Consider the following 18,811-nt stretch of genomic DNA (forward strand, 5'->3'; position numbering starts at 1 on the left):
ATTGTGTGCAATGTAGGGAACAAGAAAGTACATCACTAGTGTTTTTCTTTCATTATTATTTATCTGCCATGTCTTTGACTACATCAAATTGAATTTGAAATGTCTGATGCTGTATAATCATTTTAGTTTACTTGACTTCACAGGAGGCTTGGAGGTCCGGTTGGCCAATGGTAAGGATGAGTGCGCTGGCAGAGTAGAGGTGCGTCATGGCGACGTGTGGCAAACGGTGTGTGACACAGACTGGAACCTGAGTAAAGCTCAGGTGGTGTGCGAGCAGCTGGAATGCGGAAATGCATTGAACACTCCCGGCGCCGCCCATTTTGGCCAAGGCAGTGGATCGGTAGTGGAGGCTAGCAATTCATGTTTTGACAATGGGACGTCTCTTCGGCAATGCTCAGTCAAAGGTTTCAGAGGATCAAGTTGTGGGCACGAGCTTGATGCTGGCGCTCTCTGTGCAGGTAAAGCCTTTTAAATGATCTGTTCAAAACAAATAATATAATATCATCAGCATTTGTTTCACAATTGTATTCTGTTTACACATACAGTTAACACAGCTACCCTAAATGAATTATAAATCAGATATAATGTGCTTTAGAGGTGCTGTTAGACAGGTTTTGTTTCTTTCTGACAGAGCCAGGCTAGCTGGTTCCCTGTTTCCAGTCTTTATGCTAAGCTAAGCTAATTGGCCGTTTATTGTAACTAACGCTCAGCACGAAAGCGGATTAGAATATTCCCAAAAATGTCAAACGATTGCTTTAATGTTTCACTTGCATTACAAAAGTGACATATATTCAAGTTATATTTCACATCACTGTTTTTTTGTGAATCAACATTTTACCATTGCTGTTGAAATTAGCTTCTGATGTGATGTGTGTGATGTGACTTTGAAAATACAATGTATTCACTTTGTGCTTTAAAAGGAAAATGTATGTGTATTAATACATGCATATGAAATTCAAAAACACCCTTAGAAATATATGAAAATGCATGCCTCAAGGACTGTCCTTTGCATTTGGACTCACTTAACTTCTGTTTTCATATGCAGCACAGATTCGGTTGGTCGGAGGCTCTGGTCGATGCTCCGGTAGAGTGGAGATCTTCTATAAAAGCCAGTGGGGAACTGTGTGTGATGACGAATGGGAAATGAGCAATGCTAAGGTGGTATGTAGACAGCTTGGCTGCGGTCACGCAGTTTCTAATCAAGCAAGTGCCCACTTTGGTAGAGGCACTGGTCCAATATGGCTGGATAATGTGGAGTGCTCAGGCGAAGAGGTTGCTCTCACACATTGCAGGCATCCCGGTTTTGGAGAAAATAACTGCGGGCACGGTGAAGATGCTGGCGCTATCTGTTTAGGTAAGAGGTCTGGCTCATTTTGAATCTGTGAATGAAGTCATTAGTTCCCAGCTGGTGTTGGATGAAGCAGCGTTGGCTGTTATGACAAAACTTACTACAACGTATTGTAGGGATTCTACTGTTATAGGTTTTGGTTATTAGCAAATTAATTAATAAATAATAATAGAATTATTAATATTAATAAAGATTATCAATAAACATCAATAATAAATGGGGCACCACCCTGGAATCAGGGACCAATGACCAAAACGTTAATATAGTCTCATTATATATGCTAAACTATCAATTTGGAATGTTGATTAATAATTAAATTAATAACTATAACCAAAATAGATAGTAAAGGTTGAAGGATATCGGAGTTCTTGACATAGCAGAGGTTGGCATTATTCACTCTTGTGCAACATTAAAGAGACCAGCATGTATATTCCACAAACATTTATTTACAAGATAATAAAGGTTCAAAACACAATATTAATCTAACTAAATAACTAAACTAAACAAACCAAACGCAGTGTGTGTGTGTGTGTGTGTGAGAGAGAGAGAGAGGGGGGGGAAACAAGATGGGTTCTTGTCTCAAAATGTCTGTATGGCCTACAAACAAAATGGCGAGCACTGTAAAACTACAAAGATGGCGGAATCAAAGATGGCCGCCAGCATGTCATCACGTGACCTCTTTGTTCTTCTGAGCACATGTGCTCAAGAAGGACAGAGAGGGTGGGGGCGGGTGATGTGGGTTAAGATTATATGAAGCTGTATGTTTATGTTTAACTAATTCACAGTTTATGTATGTGATCTTAATGTGTGTTAGATATGCAGTGGGTTAGGAAAGATGGTTAGTTTGCATGCAAGACCTTGTCTATGTGAAGCATAAACTAAACACATCAGATGTGGCGAAGCCACCTACCCAGATATCAAATACAGATAAATCAACACAGTCAAACTCAATGAATAACATCAAACCAAATCAATACCAGTACGTTCTAGAAATCAAAGTTGAACAGTCTTGCTCAGCCATGTGCGATTGCTAATGCTAAGGTAAGCCCAGTACGTTACCATGGAAGAACAGGGTTTGTGATTCCATGTGTTGAAGTTGTGGTTCCAAATCAAAGATGTCGTCTTTGCTGTGCAGATTGGTTAGCTTGGTGCTAACTGTGAGAAGGCAGGCGCTCGCGTCTTCTGCGTTTTTTGGTTCCTTGTGTTGCTAGGTCTGTTTCCTAACAGACCATAGATCAGAAGCAGAACTGCTTTGCAAGTTCTCGACTTGAGAGCCGCTCACCTCAAGCCGGTCAGGAGGTGAGGAGATGAAGAGCAGGAAGAGCGCAGAAGCTCACCTCTCGCATGTCAGGAGAGATGAGAAGATGAGTAGGAAAGAGTAGAAAGAGAAGGAACAAAGAAATTCCTCTGGTTTTGTTCTGTGTGAATTTCACACCTAGGTGTGAATTGCTACAGCGGCCAATAGAGAGTGAGCTTGGTCCACGGCCAATGGTAGCATACCTCCAGGATCCTGAGGCAGTTCACTGTGTCTGCCACCAGAAATGGCAGGTCCCTACAGTATTATCTGTTACAGGTGCTCTACAGAAGCCCCAAATCACTTTGAGTCCTGCTCCAGAGGTGAACTGGGGTGACAGAGTTGAGATTACTTGCACTATCGGCACAGAACACTTGGGTGGGACATTCGTCCTGAAAAGGAGCCAAGACTCATATAAAATGGAAAAATACTCTGAGAACGAAGCAGCAACCTTTACCTTCCCTTCAGTGGACTTCATCCAGAAGGGGTCATACTTCTGTGAATATCAAAAGAAATTGCCCAATCAAGTCATCTATTATCCTCAAGGAAATATTGCTGAGCTCTCTGTCAAAGGTCAATAATTGGCTACTTTGCTTGAACACAATTGTTGGAAGTTTGTGCTGCAAGATTGCAACCAGGTTTTATGATGAGTTTGTAAAAATTGGTCTTCTATTCTGCAGTGAAACTGGAGAAGCCCACATAAATGTGCATTTGTATGCAATGGTGATGTATAGCCATTTCTGGAAAGTATTGATTGGTTTTCGCATGCATGTCTGCTGTTGATATACCTACTGTATCGGCACTCAAACCCCTGCTGATATTTTCTGAGGAGTTTTCTTGAACATTACTTCCCAATTTCACTAGAAAAATCTTCCTGTAGCCTGTCGCAATCATCCTTTGCAGTTCCTCTGTTTTTGGTTGTTCTTTGTTGCAATACCACATATTCAGAAGCAGTGCAATCTGTCCTGCTTACCACAAATCCTATCATGTGAACAAAATGTCATCACTGAAATATTAATATTATTTTCTCTTGCACATTTTAAATACAATACCTCTTCTAAACTGCTTTCCAGATTCAGTCAGATTGTTCAATGGGACTGACAGCTGCTCTGGCAGAGTGGAGGTCTTTCACGACGGCCGATGGGGGAAAATTTGTAACAACTGGGGCGTTGCAGAGGCTGCGGTGGTGTGTAAGGAACTCAGTTGTGGAACTCCCAAAAAAAACCAAGAAACCTTCAACTTTGGTGACAGCGGACTGAGAGGGTATACAAGTAGATGCTCTGGCAATGTGAGCTCCATCTCCCAATGCACACTTGAATTACACGCAGGGGCATGTGAAGGTGTTTCTCTTTCATGTGCAGGTAAGACACAAAAGACTGGGATATACTGTACTGTAGCACAACTAGGATAGAAAAGGACACATGATTATTAAAAACAAGGTTGGCTTATGTGTATTAAAGCAGCAGTAGGTAGAATTGGAACTAAAATATGATTTAAAATAATGATAATTTATAAAATAATGAATGTGAATATGAATGAATTATGAATGCATATTTTGGTCTGATGGTGGCAACTAAGTAACTACCTTAATAACCACTAAACTGAGTGCATTCGACAGATAAAGCCCAATGTTTTGTAATTTGACTTTAGCTGGTGAGTAGCTTGTGTAGTTTGCCTTGGATTAACATTGATGAACCTCTCCTCAGGTGAGCCACCGCTAAGGCTTGCCAATGGCACTGACCGATGCTCTGGTAGAGTTGAGGTTCAGCATGACGGCCAGTGGGGAACAGTGTGTGATGATGAGTGGGACATCAGAGATGCTCAGGTGGTGTGCAGAGCCATGGACTGTGGGACAGCCCAGACAGCCAAATCCAGGGCCTTCTTTGGCGAAGGCCAAGGAGACATCTGGCTGGATGATGTAGGCTGTGTCGGGAATGAGACGTCCCTTTTGCACTGTCGACATCCCACCCTCGGAGAAAACAGTTGTGGTCACGGTGAAGATGCTGGTGTGGTGTGCTCAGGTATCATCTCGGTTATTACTCTGTTGTTAAACTTTATTTTACACAGTGTTTTTAATGCTTACATTTATCTGTCACACTTAATGAGTTATTTCTATGACTATATCAATCAGAATGACATAAAATTTGAATCAACCAGATATTTCTTTGTCCGAACACCAACTAAGACTGATTCTCTCCCCCTTGCTTTCCAGCTGACATTACACTGATCAATGGGACTAACCAGTGTTCAGGCAGAGTGGAGTTCCGCCATGGTGGCCAATGGTCACCAGCATATAATGTTAATTGGGGAATGAATGAAGCAACAGTGGTGTGCAGAGAGATGAATTGTGGAGATCCCGTCAAGTTCACGGGATCATATGGTCAAGGCGGACATCCGAGAGGTTATAAGATCACTTGTAGCGGTAGAGAGAGCTCTCTCGCACAGTGCACACTTAGAGACTATGTCAGGACCGCCCAAGATCGCATTGAAGAGGCATCTGTTGAATGTTCAGGTAAGACTTGAAGCTGAATTGAAATTTGAATTCCCTCTCCAAATGGCTCTAGAGAGGGCCATTCGTGTTTTCGCGTTGGCCACCGTAGCTCTCCAACACGTTTGGCACACTGGAGAGGCTTCAGTTGGTTGCAAACTCCTCACCTCACAGCTAGATACCGCCTGATCCTACACACTGGACCTTTAAATCAAATTATTTTGTGTCTTTTATTTTATGTAATTATTAATGTATGTAGCTATAAAATGCAGCTTTCTCTTAATATTATATTGCAAATTTAACATTCTCCTTGTGTGAGGGAGCTACGTAACATCCTGTTATAAATTTTGTCATGGACGACGGCAAAAAGATAAAAATATTTAACGTCGCCGGTATTCTCTGCTGGCCTCCCCTAATTTTACAGTATCGTCCACTAAAATGATATCAGGTTTGCCGTCTTTTGTCGGCCTGATTCCATCTGTGTGTTCCAATACCCATACTACTATACTATTTAGTATGTAAGATAAAGATTTAGTACGTCCCAATACATAGTATGTGGAATACAATATGCCAAAAATATCAGGATGTCTTACTACATCCGATCATATTTTGCATTATGCAAGCCAGCATGCCTTTCTGGCTATTGTGACCCACAATTAACTGCTTGTGTTTCAGTTGTAATTTAATCAATATTACAAATTATATCTGGCACCAGTCAAATTAAAGTAGACATTGTCAGTCGGTACCAGAAATTAACACTAATGTTGGGAGCGCTTTCACAGCACGAAAATAAATAAAACCACAATTTCTTCTTTTAGGTCATTACAATTCTGACCAAAAACGTACACAAATAAAAAACAAACTCCAAAGTTGGGCTGTACATTCATATCACAACTGTCAATTTCAGGCAATGTGAAGTTGACCGATGGACACAGTCGTTGCAGTGGAAGAGTGGAGTTCTTCGACAAAGGCCAGTGGGGGAATGTGTGTGGTGAATCCTGGGATGTGAATGATGCGAATGTGGTGTGCAAACAGATGGACTGCGGGAGGACTCATAAGATTACCACCATGACTGAATATGGCCATGGCTCGGGACAGACCTGGATCGATCAAATTGAATGCAATGGATTGGAGTCAACGCTGAGTCAGTGCCCGCAGAGTCCGTTTAGAGACAGATCTTGCAACACCACCTCAGTTGCTGGTGTTGTCTGCACGGGTAAGAAAAAGCATACAAAAAAAGACAAAAAGATAATACAGTCTTGTTTGTTGTTGTTCAGTTGTATCTCTCCTAATTCTTTAGTTTTGCAAAACGTGTTGCCTCTTTCAATCTCTACATTGCATTGTGTGCAATGTAGGGAACAAGAAAGTACATCACTAGTGTTTTTCTTTCATTATTATTTATCTGCCATGTCTTTGACTACATCAAATTGAATTTGAAATGTCTGATGCTGTATAATCATTTTAGTTTACTTGACTTCACAGGAGGCTTGGAGGTCCGGTTGGCCAATGGTAAGGATGAGTGCGCTGGCAGAGTAGAGGTGCGTCATGGCGACGTGTGGCAAACGGTGTGTGACACAGACTGGAACCTGAGTAAAGCTCAGGTGGTGTGCGAGCAGCTGGAATGCGGAAATGCATTGAACACTCCCGGCGCCGCCCATTTTGGCCAAGGCAGTGGATCGGTAGTGGAGGCAAGCAATTCATGTTTTGACAATGGGACGTCTCTTCGGCAATGCTCAGTCAAAGGTTTCAGAGGATCAAGTTGTGGGCACGAGCTTGATGCTGGCGCTCTCTGTGCAGGTAAAGCCTTTTAAATGATCTGTTCAAAACAAATAATATAATATCATCAGCATTTGTTTCACAATTGTATTCTGTTTACACATACAGTAAACACAGCTACCCTAAATGAATTATAAATCAAATATAATGTGCTTTAGAGGTGCTGTTAGACAGGTTTTGTTTCTTTCTGACAGAGCCAGGCTAGCTGGTTCCCTGTTTCCAGTCTTTATGCTAAACTAATCTAATCGGTCGTTTATTGTAACTAACGCTCAGCACGAAAGCGGATTAGAATATTCCCAAAAATGTCAAACGATTGCTTTAATGTTTCACTTGCATTACAAAAGTGACATACATCCAAGTCATATTTCACATCACTGTTTTTTTGTGAATCGACATTTTACCATTGCTGTTGAAATTAGCTTCTGATGTGATGTGTGTGATGTGACTTTGAAAATACAATATATTCACTTTGTGCTTTAAAAGGAAAATATATGTGTGTTAATACATGCATATGAAATTCAAATACACCCTTAGAAATATATGAAAATGCATGCCTCAAGGACTGTCCTTTGTATTTGGACTCACTTAATTTATGTTTTCATATGCAGCACAGATTCGGTTGGTCGGAGGCTCTGGTCGATGCTCCGGTAGAGTGGAGATCTTCTATAAAAGCCAGTGGGGAACTGTGTGTGATGACAAATGGGAAATGAGCAATGCCGATGTGGTATGTAGACAGCTTGGCTGCGGTCACGCAGTTTCTAATCAAGCAAGTGCCCACTTTGGTAGAGGCACTGGTCCAATATGGCTGGATGATGTGATGTGTTCAGGCGAAGAGGTTGCTCTCACAAATTGCAGGCATCCCGGTTTTGGAGAAAATAACTGCGGGCACGGTGAAGATGCTGGCGCTATCTGTTTAGGTAAGAGGTCTGGCTCATTTTGAATCTGTGAATGAAGTCATTAGTTTCCAGCTGGTGTTGGATGAAGCAGCGTTGGCTGTTATGACAAAACTTACTACAACGTATTATCTGTTACAGGTGCTCTACAGAAGCCCCAAATCACTTTGAGTCCTGCTCCAGAGGTGAACTGGGGTGACAGAGTTGAGATCACTTGCACTATCGTCACAGACCACTTGGGTGGGACATTCGTCCTGAAAAGGAGCCAAGACTCATTTAAAATGGAAAAATACTCTGAGAACGAAGCTGCAACCTTTACCTTCCCTTCAGTGGACTTCATCCAGAAGGGGTCATACTTCTGTGAATATCAAAAGAAATTGCCCAATCAAGTCATCTATTATCCTCAAGGAAATATTGCTGAGCTCTCTGTCAAAGGTCAATAATTGGCTACTTTGCTTGAACACAATTGTTGGAAGTTTGTGCTGCAAGATTGCAACCAGGTTTTATGATGAGTTTGTAAAAATTGGTCTTCTATTCTGCAGTGAAACTGGAGAAGCCCAGCATCTCCCTGACATCTCCCCATGCAATGGTGATCTACAGCCCTGACAAAATATCGGTCAACCAAGGCAGCAGCTTCTCTGTCACTTGCTCTATTCATTCCAGATATCCCAGGGGTTTCTTCTATCTGAGGACTGACACGAACACCTCTGAAGCGATCGAAGCATTTGGCCACTCTATGTTCTACCTGGCATACTTTGAATTCTCTGCAGTAGATTCTAAAATCCAAGGAGTGTATACATGTGTCTACGGCGTAAACATCTCCTCGAAGTCCTTCTCTTCTGCTCCCTCCAAGTCAGTCCAAGTCATTGTAGTCGGTAAGACCTAAAGAGCCCTTGAGAGTTTGTTTGTCTTAATATAGCTAGCTTTCTCCATCACTAACTCTGCTACATGATCTTTTAACCCTGCCACCGTGCAGTGATCGTGACTGGATAAGACCAATAATTATTGATGATTAAAAACTCTGAACACCTGCATCTCTCTAAATAGAGCAACAGCATTTCAGCTTTTTTTACCCACTTCTGAAGTGTTGCTTGTTTTTCTTTTTTTAAAACATATATATATAGACTGTATATAGCCCACTTCATTGTGTCAATACATCTCATTAACACATTTCCTTTCCTCTGTTATTTAAACATCTTCATACAATTTTTTTTTTTTTATAATTTTTTATCTTTCCCCTACAGTAGATAAGACACTGCACACATAAACAAACGACAACACAAATTCAATAAAAAATAAACTAATTAAATAATAAAACAGACCAAAAAAAACAAGGGAAGGAAAAAAAGGGAAAAAGGTTTCATTTGATGTTTCAGTTGATGTTTATGCTGCTACAACTTTCTATTACAATTACTTAAAACACCTTCACAAAACATGATCCATTTAATATTTCATATATGTTATTAGTCAGTTACTTTTACTTATGGTGAAAAGATATAGTGAAATGTTGCTTGCTCTTCAAGGCTGTTCCTCACTCAGTACTGCCCCTACAGGCAGACGCGGGAGTACTAATACGTAACTAGAGGGAAAAATTATCATTTGGTGTATAACCTTTGTATTAAGTGTGATTCTCTGTGTTATACTGTTTCGTAGAAGGCATGACTGGCTCCCTTTCTGCTGAACTATACTCGAACCCCTGATACTATAAATGAACTGTCCTTTTCTATACAATGCCTGATCTGTATAAATGGATATAAAAGGATGAAATATAGCCTAGCCTGCACATTAACTCTTCTCTTTCATGTCTGAGACAGAGTGTGCCTTCATTTAGGGAAATTCCCTGCTTGAAAGTGTGCCTTCATTTATAGTATGTAATCAAATAAATGTAACCAATGTAACCATTGACTATTTGTTCTTTGTTGTTATGCATATAAAAACCCTGGTGAGGATGCACTCGGCATCGATTCCTCGGCAGTCGCTGACTGTCACTTTAGAGGTTTCGGTCCTTTTGCGCAAAAGCTAAATAAATATACAAAGATAAATTTCTCTTTGTTGGTCTCCCTTATTCGGTCAAATTTCCACCACAGTAACAAATATAGAAACTGTAAAGTTCACCTGTTTCTCCTTTGTGCTGTTTTATTTTAATCAAAAGAAACTCAACTGAGATTAAAAGAATCACTTTTAATCTGTTCCTCTTTAAACTTGCCACTTAATTTGTGAGACTATTATGCTGCTTGTGATAATGATCATTCTGTCCGTGAGGCCGCTCGTAGTGCCCTCTTGCCCCGGATGAGTTGTAATGTCATTTCTCATCAGAGAGTGATGCAAATCTCTGTGTCTGTAATGATTTACCCAGACATCAATATGTGCTTAACCTGCTGTCCAAACCTGAGTATCATCAGTTCTGTCATTACGAGAACACTGACTGAAGACTGAGGTCACTGCTTCACTAGAGCCTCTGGCTGTGCTGCTGTTCTGTAGATGAGAACACTGGTACATGTGGCTGCGTGACCCTTTATAGTAACGAACCCTCATTACAGGTTGTCTTTGAGCTGGTAGCAGTCCAGTCAAACAGTGATTTTCCCTCCTATCATTGTTTCATTTATTTCTTTTACAACAAGCAAGGCAAAAGAGAAAAAATAAACAATTTTGTTCCCCAATTTTTTTTTTCCTTCCCCTGTCTTGTTAATCCTTTTGCAACCCTTCAGGTTTTTCTTGTGACGCCTTGAAGGGTTATCAGGTTGGGAACCACTGGTCTAAAGGTGACAGGTATGGGTGGGTTGGGGGCAGTTCTAAGCAAAGGATAATGTACAGCTAGCGGGTCATTGTTGTAAAATAAACCCTGACAAGCATCGCACTGAAGGGGTTTATTTCACAACAATTACTTTACTTTATCATTACAACTGCAGCCTAGAAGAGCAACATAGCTACTAATTCATATTGGAGGACCAATTACTTTGAAAAAACACATTGCGTCCACACAATCTTACATATTTGGAGCACATCCTCGCTGGTTTATGTGATAGTGACGTCTTTTAGTTTTATGCAAAATACTTGCACATAGATATTTATCAGTATACAAACAGGACAGAGTACAAAGACACAGAAGAGGAATTTAAAAATAGCATTGAAGCTGCACTAAGAATCATCATGGATTCTAAAGTATGGACACAGAGAAGACATGTCATCTATCTGTAGGCCTTTTTCATAGAAGACATGTTGACATGTCGCAGTAAGAAAAGCATTGGTGTAAATAATAAAATTAACAATAGCTGACTTCCATGAAGCTGCACTTTATGATCTATTGATCTATTTATTTGTCTATATTTTGATTTGAATGTTTTTATGTTTTTACTTGCTTTTACTGCCAAGAGCTGCTAAACTGTTTTTCGTTGTTTTTCCATGACAGTGACAATAAAGTCTCTATCTACCTGAATATAACGCTGCGTTGTTAATGTTATCAGTAACACTTGTGCTTTTCTTACTATGACAAGTCAAATGTCTGCTGTGAAAAATGTCTATTTGGCAATAACTCACAGAACACGGTTCAGGACAGTTTCCTGTCGCCACCCATTTCTGTGAGGACTTTTCTGGTCTCCTTTAGAACTTGATTAATATTCAACAAATACTAGAACATACAGTATGAGGAAAACAAGGAAGACTTATCAATTGTATAGTAAGTATGTACACACGCATGTCCAGGTTGTACATGACACAATGTAAGAAAAGTACACCATCAAGAGGAAGTTGGAGGTTTGGTTGTCTTGTGAAATGGCAAAAAGAGGCAAATTAGGGAAATTCATGTTATTATGTGTGCAAACAAGGCAACCTAAAATGCTGAATAGACAAGTCAGTTATGCAGTGTCAGTAAGTGTCAGTGCCATGTAATCGGACAGGAAGAGAAAATTAACTGAAAAAAAACACCTTGGGGATAACGGCCAACAGATGTCATCGGATTTAATCTACTTGCTGTGTATGCAATTTATTTTATTTTATTAGTTTTGCATACTGAATGTAGAAAATTATAAAAAGCCAAAAGTTGTTGTTGTTGTCCCTAGCCAGATATTAAAAAGTCACCTAAAACAGTAAAAAGAAAACTAGATGTCTTGCAAAATCCATATACATAATTTAATAAATATGTACAAAATAGTACAGTACACATCCACCAATAAATAATGCCACCATAACACATGGTAGTTAGCTTAAAAGAAAAAAAAACAGTAGTTTATGGGTGAAATTATGCCAATTAATTCTTTTGAAATATTAACACATTCCTTGATATTGATAATTTTGCATCCGGCTGTTCGACATTTTCATTTGGGTCACTTTGAGAACGGTTGGGGCTCTTTTGCAACATCTGATGCATTTAAAGGAACTGTACTGCAGCATTTTGAGTAACAGGAACTGAACAAGCACAAAAAATACTGAGGCTCAGACTTTCAAGGGGAGGTGTTAGCCACATTGAAAAAAGGGTCTTCTGGCTCAGTCCATAAATATCCTGTTATTCTGATGAGCAAAAAAACGGCATCAACCCATTTTGTAAGGTAAGAAGATTATTTGTAAAATATGATATTTCACTGATTTAGGGTTAATAAAAAAAATTATATTAAAGCTGCATAATATTAATAATAATTAAAACAAAATCAAGGTCTTGGATCACATTGTGAGAAAAAAATAAAATGCCAACATATTAACCAGGACTAACCATATTAAGGTGTGATGCATGATGCATCAAATTGCTATTTTCTTTACATGTTTGAAAATGCATAATTAATGCCAGGATTACAATTGAAATAAGAATGCCACAGCAAAGCAAAGCTCATATTTATAATGGAACTGAATGTGGTTTTGCATTCATATTTTTCTTTTTCAAATTGAAGGTACAAAATTGAACACAAAAGTATGTAAAAGTTCCTGAAACAGTGTAAGATCTTGAACTATTCACAATATAGTGCCATTTTTATTTAATTTCACGAAGTGGCATATTAGTACTCATGTAGTCTATGGAGGCTTTCTTAATGATCTTACGATATGTTGCGTATGCAGCAAATAAACAGCAAAGTGGCAATTTTATTGAAGTCAGTTCGTCATTGAAATGGAAAGAAAGGGGGGAAATGTCTGTGCTTTGTACAAATTCAACATAAAAGGGCCGCTGTGAATGATAACCCGAGTTGGGAGGGGACATTGGGAGTCGGTGGTCACCTCTTGACATTCGTTCATGACAACTCTCCTTTTGATCTACATTCCCCTGTTATTTTTCTGCAGTTGATCATTTGTTGTGTCCATAAATCAACGTTACTGTCATTAATACCAGCATTATGTTACATGTGGGTGTGTTTTCCTGTTAAATGTAATGTCTTTTTCAAATAGTAATGTAGATATTGTGTAAAACAAAATGACATCTCCTCCTCAAATGTCATCCCCTGTCTTTAATGATTGATCAAAATGTCAACATGCGTCCAGTTTGCAGTCCAAGTCCAGGCAGCCCTTTTTATTCATGACAATTACTGGATCAGTACATGGGGCGTTTATGCTTTGGCTGATGTAATCAGCTTTTTATTTTGAATTGTGAGTTCATTTAAATAGTTGCCCTTGTTGGATTTAAAAGGTAAGAGGGTTACTTAATCTCCTTTGCAGATTTTGGTCAGAAAAAAACTGGATGGCTTCCAAAAATCCACCAGCTTCTCATGTTCTGCCGTAGACAGACGAGATAGTAAAGTAACACCCTTTTTAACAATACTTTTTTTTTTTTTACTGTACCTTGACAGCATTTGATCTACTTTGAAGACACAACATGATCTTCAATTCTGCTGAGAAACTACATTTTGTTTTGTATTTGTCAATAGGTGAGTTTCTGACTATCTTTCTTATCATGTGAATACAGTTAATAGTTTGGTTGCATGCTTTGAGAACCATGAGAAAGATAAAGAGAAATGAAAGTCTCATAGTTGGTATTCAAAGAATTTTTTTTTGTTTTGTTATCAAATGTTATTTCTTTGATCAATTTGACAAAGTTCATGTTGGACAATTAAGAAAGTTTGTATTTTTGTAACTTCATGGTAGCCTACATTGCAAGGGTCTTATCCTGATACATAATAAATTTGATAAATGACATCACTGACTGCTGTGTATTTATTATTGTTTTAGACTGAACATTTTACTATATGTTTCTGCTGTAGGTCTACTGAGTCTACTGTTGCTTACAGGTCAGTAAGTTATGTTTTTTTATACCTGAAAACACATGCATATTAATCAGATATTTAGATTTTAAACCTCGATCTAGTAAAAAAGGACTTTTTGTTATTGATTTCATGGTTCCTTCATTTTTCTTTTCTAGAATGTGACAAAATTAGGCTGGTTGGCACCTCTTCGCGTTGCTCTGGTAGACTGGAGGTCTACAACCAAGACAGTTGGGGAACGGTGTGTGATGATTTCTGGACCATTACCAACGCTGAGGTGGTGTGTCGAGAGTTAAACTGCGGGACAGTTCTTGAGGCCAAAAAAGCTGCCTTTTTTGGGGAGGGAAAGAACATGATCTGGCTGGATGATGTGCAGTGTACTGGTAGTGAGTCTTCTGTCCTCAAGTGCCATCACAAACAGTTTGGGGACAATAACTGTGGCCACAGTGAAGACGCTGGGGTTATCTGTTCAGGTAAGACTGAGTTCATTCACTTTTATCAGTTATGTTTGCTTTACTTGACACACTTGTGTTTTATTCAAAGTTGAATTACCAGTAGGATACCACTCAATTAGACGCTTAAACAAACATGCTTATTTGTTTGCTCGCAAAGAGTTGAGAAGATTGATAGCACACTCAGTATATATAAGGCTACAGTGTTAATTGGTGAGCTTTAGAGGTGCTGGTAGTTGGATTTTGTCACCTTCAGACAGAGCCACTCTAGCTGTATCCGTCTGTTTCCAGTGTTTCTGCTAAGCTAAGATAATTGGCTGCTGGCTGTAGCTTTTGTTTATCGAGTAAATATGAGAGTGGTAAGTGCCAGTAGTGAATAAGCTTATTTCCAAAATGTTGAAATTCTGCTTTAAATATCTATTCGTCATTAACCTAAAACAGAGTTAGGTCTGCATTACAAGGCCCTTCCTCAATAAATTGGGAAATACAGCTGTGGAGAAAAGCAGCTAACGCAGCATTTATCTGAGCAACTGATCATATTATTGCATCAAAAAACCCTGTGATTGCATTGTTATTTCACAATTTGTTCTCTACTTTAAGATGATTTATACCTGTGGCGGTTAATGCTGTTGCAGCAGCAGCACAACCACAAGGTCAGCACATGACCAGTTGCTGCAAAGGTTCAAAAGTTCAAATGGCAGGAGGTAGAAAAGGGAGATAAACCAAACTTCACAGTCACCAGCTGACTTAATTTTTTTTTTATATATCATGTCGGTATGTTTGGTGAAAAGTCATCATGCACTCACACGCTTCCACTTCATGTCACCTTTGCTCTACATCTCCATTCAAAACAAAGCAACCTGAGTGCTTATGCTTTGCTATGATAGTGTTGAGTGGTATTTTAAAAGATTTAAATATTTAAAGGAGTGATCCAACAATTTAGTGTTGTACTTCCATAAAGTTGGAGGTCAGATTAAAAAAAGAATGGTCAAAATCAAAGGCGCAGAGGCAGAGATATCCTGACTTTTAGTCCCAGGTATAGATCAAGTTCCAAAATGCTGGATCCTACATTTCCCATAATGCAACTCCTCTTAATAAGGTGCTCCTCATGACAAGTAAACAGTACTTGATGTGTAGAAATGGTTGAGTGTCCCCTTAAAATATATTTCTGAACCTGGGGTGGAAATTGCACAAGTTTAGTTGCATGGCTTTAGCCGTATGGAGAGCTATTTGTGCTATTCAACAGTCTACAGTATATTTATTTGTTAGGTCTTGTTACTGTTCAATACAAAGACTTAAAGGCACTATTTTCTCAATGAGCTTCTTAGCTTCAGCGATGTGTTCCTGTACGAACGCAAAAGTTATTTTAATTGAGAGATTTCTGTATTTCTCTTTCTGTTTGAGCTCTTTTCACTGGCTGGTTAGCTTAGCACTTTTGTTTTTGTACAGATTAAACAAACAAGATATAACATGAAAGTTTTTGTTAACATCAGACAGAGCTAGACTAGCTGTTTCTATGCTAAGCTAAGCTAAACTAAGCTTAGCTAAACTAAGCTAAACTCAGCTAAACTAAGCTAAGCTCAGCTAAACTAAGCTAAGCTAAGCTAAACTAAGCCAAGCGGCTCCTGGCTTCATAATTAGTGTACGGAGTATCTATATCAAAGAGTATAGAAACAAAGAGACGAAACTCCGGTGTTTTTTGACAACAGCCGCTGCTGCCATTTTGGACTGAAACAACTTATTATATTTATAATATTTTATTGTTCAGCACAGGCCATTTCAGTAGAATATGACAATAGAATATGAATCATTTTGTTTTACTTTAGAACGACACTTTTTAGGGGGACGTTTTACTGGCGTCCGGTAGTCGTTTTCAGTCCAAAACGGTGGAAGCGTAGCTTTGCTGCTGGACGCTGATATTGCAATGGAACAAACAATTGATTTTCACTTCTTGGCAATATACGCTCTTTGTCTATTTTCTTGGTTGGAAGCAGTTACTTCCTGAAGTTTCTGCTGGTTTCCTGGCAACTGCTCAGACCAAATAAATAGTACAGCAGATAACACCCCATAAAATGGTTGTCATTCACTTACACTTGTCGTACAAACAAACAAATTTTCGTATTAAACAAATGGGAATATGTTAATAGTGAGTTGTAGAAGAGCTGGTAGGCAGATTTTGTTAAAACGTTGGACAGAGCCCGGCTAGCTGTTCCCCCCGGTTCCATTTTTTTTGCCAAGCTAAGCTAACTGTCTCCTGGCTTCATATTTAATGGACAGACATGAGAATTGCATCAATGTTGTCAACAAAATTCCAACGGCAAGCAAAAATGGAATTTTCCAAATGTCAAACATTTGTTTAACATGAAAAAGGCTTGGGCCTAGACATTTATTATTTTCAAAGTTCTTACACAATCACAAGATGATTTTATTCTACTTTATTCTATTTTATCTACCTATCTATCATTTGCAGAACATGTGAGGGTGGTCAACGGAAGCAATCGATGTAGTGGCCGAGTGGAAGTCTACAATGATAGCAACTGGAAACGAGTGTGCAGCAGTGACTGGTCCGTGGCAGATGCTGAAGTGGTGTGCCGAGAGATTAACTGCGGCAATCCTACCATTCAGACTGAAGTGCTACATTTTGGAGAGGCACGTGATGTGGGTGGCATCAAACCCAACTGTGTTGGAAATGAGAGCTCCATCTCACAGTGCACACTTCAGGATAGCAAGGAAAGCTGTGTAGATGCTACTATTCTCTGTACAAGTAAGTCACCTATGTGTTCAGACTACATTAGTAATTTTGTGTTGAACTTTACATGGTCATATCTGCTGTTCTGGATGGTTTCTGAATTAACTTGACTTTTTTTTTTCCTTTTTCACCTAAACTGACAGACAGTAAACCAATTCGGCTGGTGAACGGGACTCATCGGTGCTCTGGTCGAGTGGAACTCTACCACGATGGACAGTGGGGAACGATCTGTGATGACAGATGGGGGATGCCGGAAGCAGCTGTTGTATGTCGAGAGATGGACTGTGGGAATGCTCTCTCGGTCAAGTACAAGTCCTACTTCGGCAGAGGTCGGGATCAGGTTTGGTTGGACGACGTTGAGTGTACTGGTCATGAGAAGACCCTCGGTGACTGCCCGCACAGAGGTTTTGGACAACACGACTGTGACCACAATGAAGATGCTAGTGTTATATGCTCAGGTAACACATGCTGTACTGTTTCTTTCTCAAAGTACAATTGGAAATCCAAGAGGGATTCATAAATGTGCATTTGTATGCAATGGTGATGTATAGCCATTTCTGGAAAGTATTGATTGGTTTTCGCATGCATGTCTGCTGTTGATATACCTACTGTATCGGCACTCAAACCCCTGCTGATATTTTCTGAGGAGTTTTCTTGAACATTACTTCCCAATTTCACTAGAAAAATCTTCCTGTAGCCTGTCGCAATCATCCTTTGCAGTTCCTCTGTTTTTGGTTGTTCTTCGTTGCAATACCACATATTGAGAAGCAGCGCAATCTGTCCTGCTTACCACAAATCCTATCATGTGAACAAAATGTCATCACTGAAATATTAATATTATTTTCTCTTGCACATTTTAAATACAATACCTCTTCTAAACTGCTTTCCAGATTCAGTCAGATTGTTCAATGGGACTGACAGCTGCTCTGGCAGAGTGGAGGTCTTTCACGACGGCCGATGGGGAAAAATTTGTAACAACTGGGGCAATGCAGAGGCTGCGGTGGTGTGTAAGGAACTCAGTTGTGGAACTCCCAAAAAAACCAAGAAACCTTCAACTTTGGTGACACCGGACTGAGAGGGTATACAAGTAGATGCTCCGGCAATGTGAGCTCCATCTCTCAATGCACACTTGAATTACACGCAGGGGCATGTGAAGGTGTTTCTCTTTCATGTGGAGGTAAGACACAAAAGACTGGGATATACTGTACTGTAGCACAACTAGGATAGAAAAGGAAACATGATTATTAAAAACAAGGTTGGCTTATGTGTATTAAAGCAGCAGTAGGTAGAATTGGAACTAAATATGATTTAAAAAAATGATAATTTATAAAATAATGATTATGAATATGAATGAATTATGAATGCATATTTTGGTCTGATGGTGGCAACTAAGTAACTACCTCAATAACCACTAAGCTGAGTGCATTCAACAGTCCAGATAAAGCCTAATGTTTTGTAATTTGACTTTAGCTTGTGAGTAGCTTGTGTAGTTTGTCTTGGATTAACATGAATGAACCTCTCCTCAGGTGAGCCACTGCTAAGGCTTGCCAATGGCACTGACCGATGCTCTGGTAGAGTGGAGGTTCAGCATGACGGCCAGTGGGGAACAGTGTGTGATGATGAGTGGGACAT

General features: G+C 39.5%; 1 protein-coding gene across 1 annotated transcript in view; it reads left to right on the top strand.

Annotated features, from left to right (window-relative positions):
- The window catches only part of LOC119477521 (deleted in malignant brain tumors 1 protein-like), a 32,371-nt gene extending 13,560 nt beyond the window's left edge, over positions 1 to 18,811 (top strand). Inside the window, exons 17-29 of the mRNA XM_037751626.1 lie at positions 144 to 458; positions 1,046 to 1,354; positions 3,716 to 4,003; positions 4,349 to 4,663; positions 4,855 to 5,154; positions 6,038 to 6,346; positions 6,613 to 6,927; positions 7,515 to 7,823; positions 7,941 to 8,234; positions 16,901 to 17,194; positions 17,323 to 17,637; positions 18,070 to 18,356; positions 18,706 to 18,811. Coding sequence (XP_037607554.1) covers positions 144 to 458; positions 1,046 to 1,354; positions 3,716 to 4,003; positions 4,349 to 4,663; positions 4,855 to 5,154; positions 6,038 to 6,346; positions 6,613 to 6,927; positions 7,515 to 7,823; positions 7,941 to 8,234; positions 16,901 to 17,194; positions 17,323 to 17,637; positions 18,070 to 18,254 — 3,548 coding nt within the window. The 3' untranslated portion in view covers positions 18,255 to 18,356; positions 18,706 to 18,811. The remainder of the gene's footprint in view (positions 1 to 143; positions 459 to 1,045; positions 1,355 to 3,715; positions 4,004 to 4,348; positions 4,664 to 4,854; positions 5,155 to 6,037; positions 6,347 to 6,612; positions 6,928 to 7,514; positions 7,824 to 7,940; positions 8,235 to 16,900; positions 17,195 to 17,322; positions 17,638 to 18,069; positions 18,357 to 18,705) is intronic.

The sequence above is a fragment of the Sebastes umbrosus genome, chromosome 18 (genome assembly GCF_015220745.1).
Source record: "Sebastes umbrosus isolate fSebUmb1 chromosome 18, fSebUmb1.pri, whole genome shotgun sequence".
Lineage (NCBI taxonomy): Eukaryota > Metazoa > Chordata > Actinopteri > Perciformes > Sebastidae > Sebastes > Sebastes umbrosus.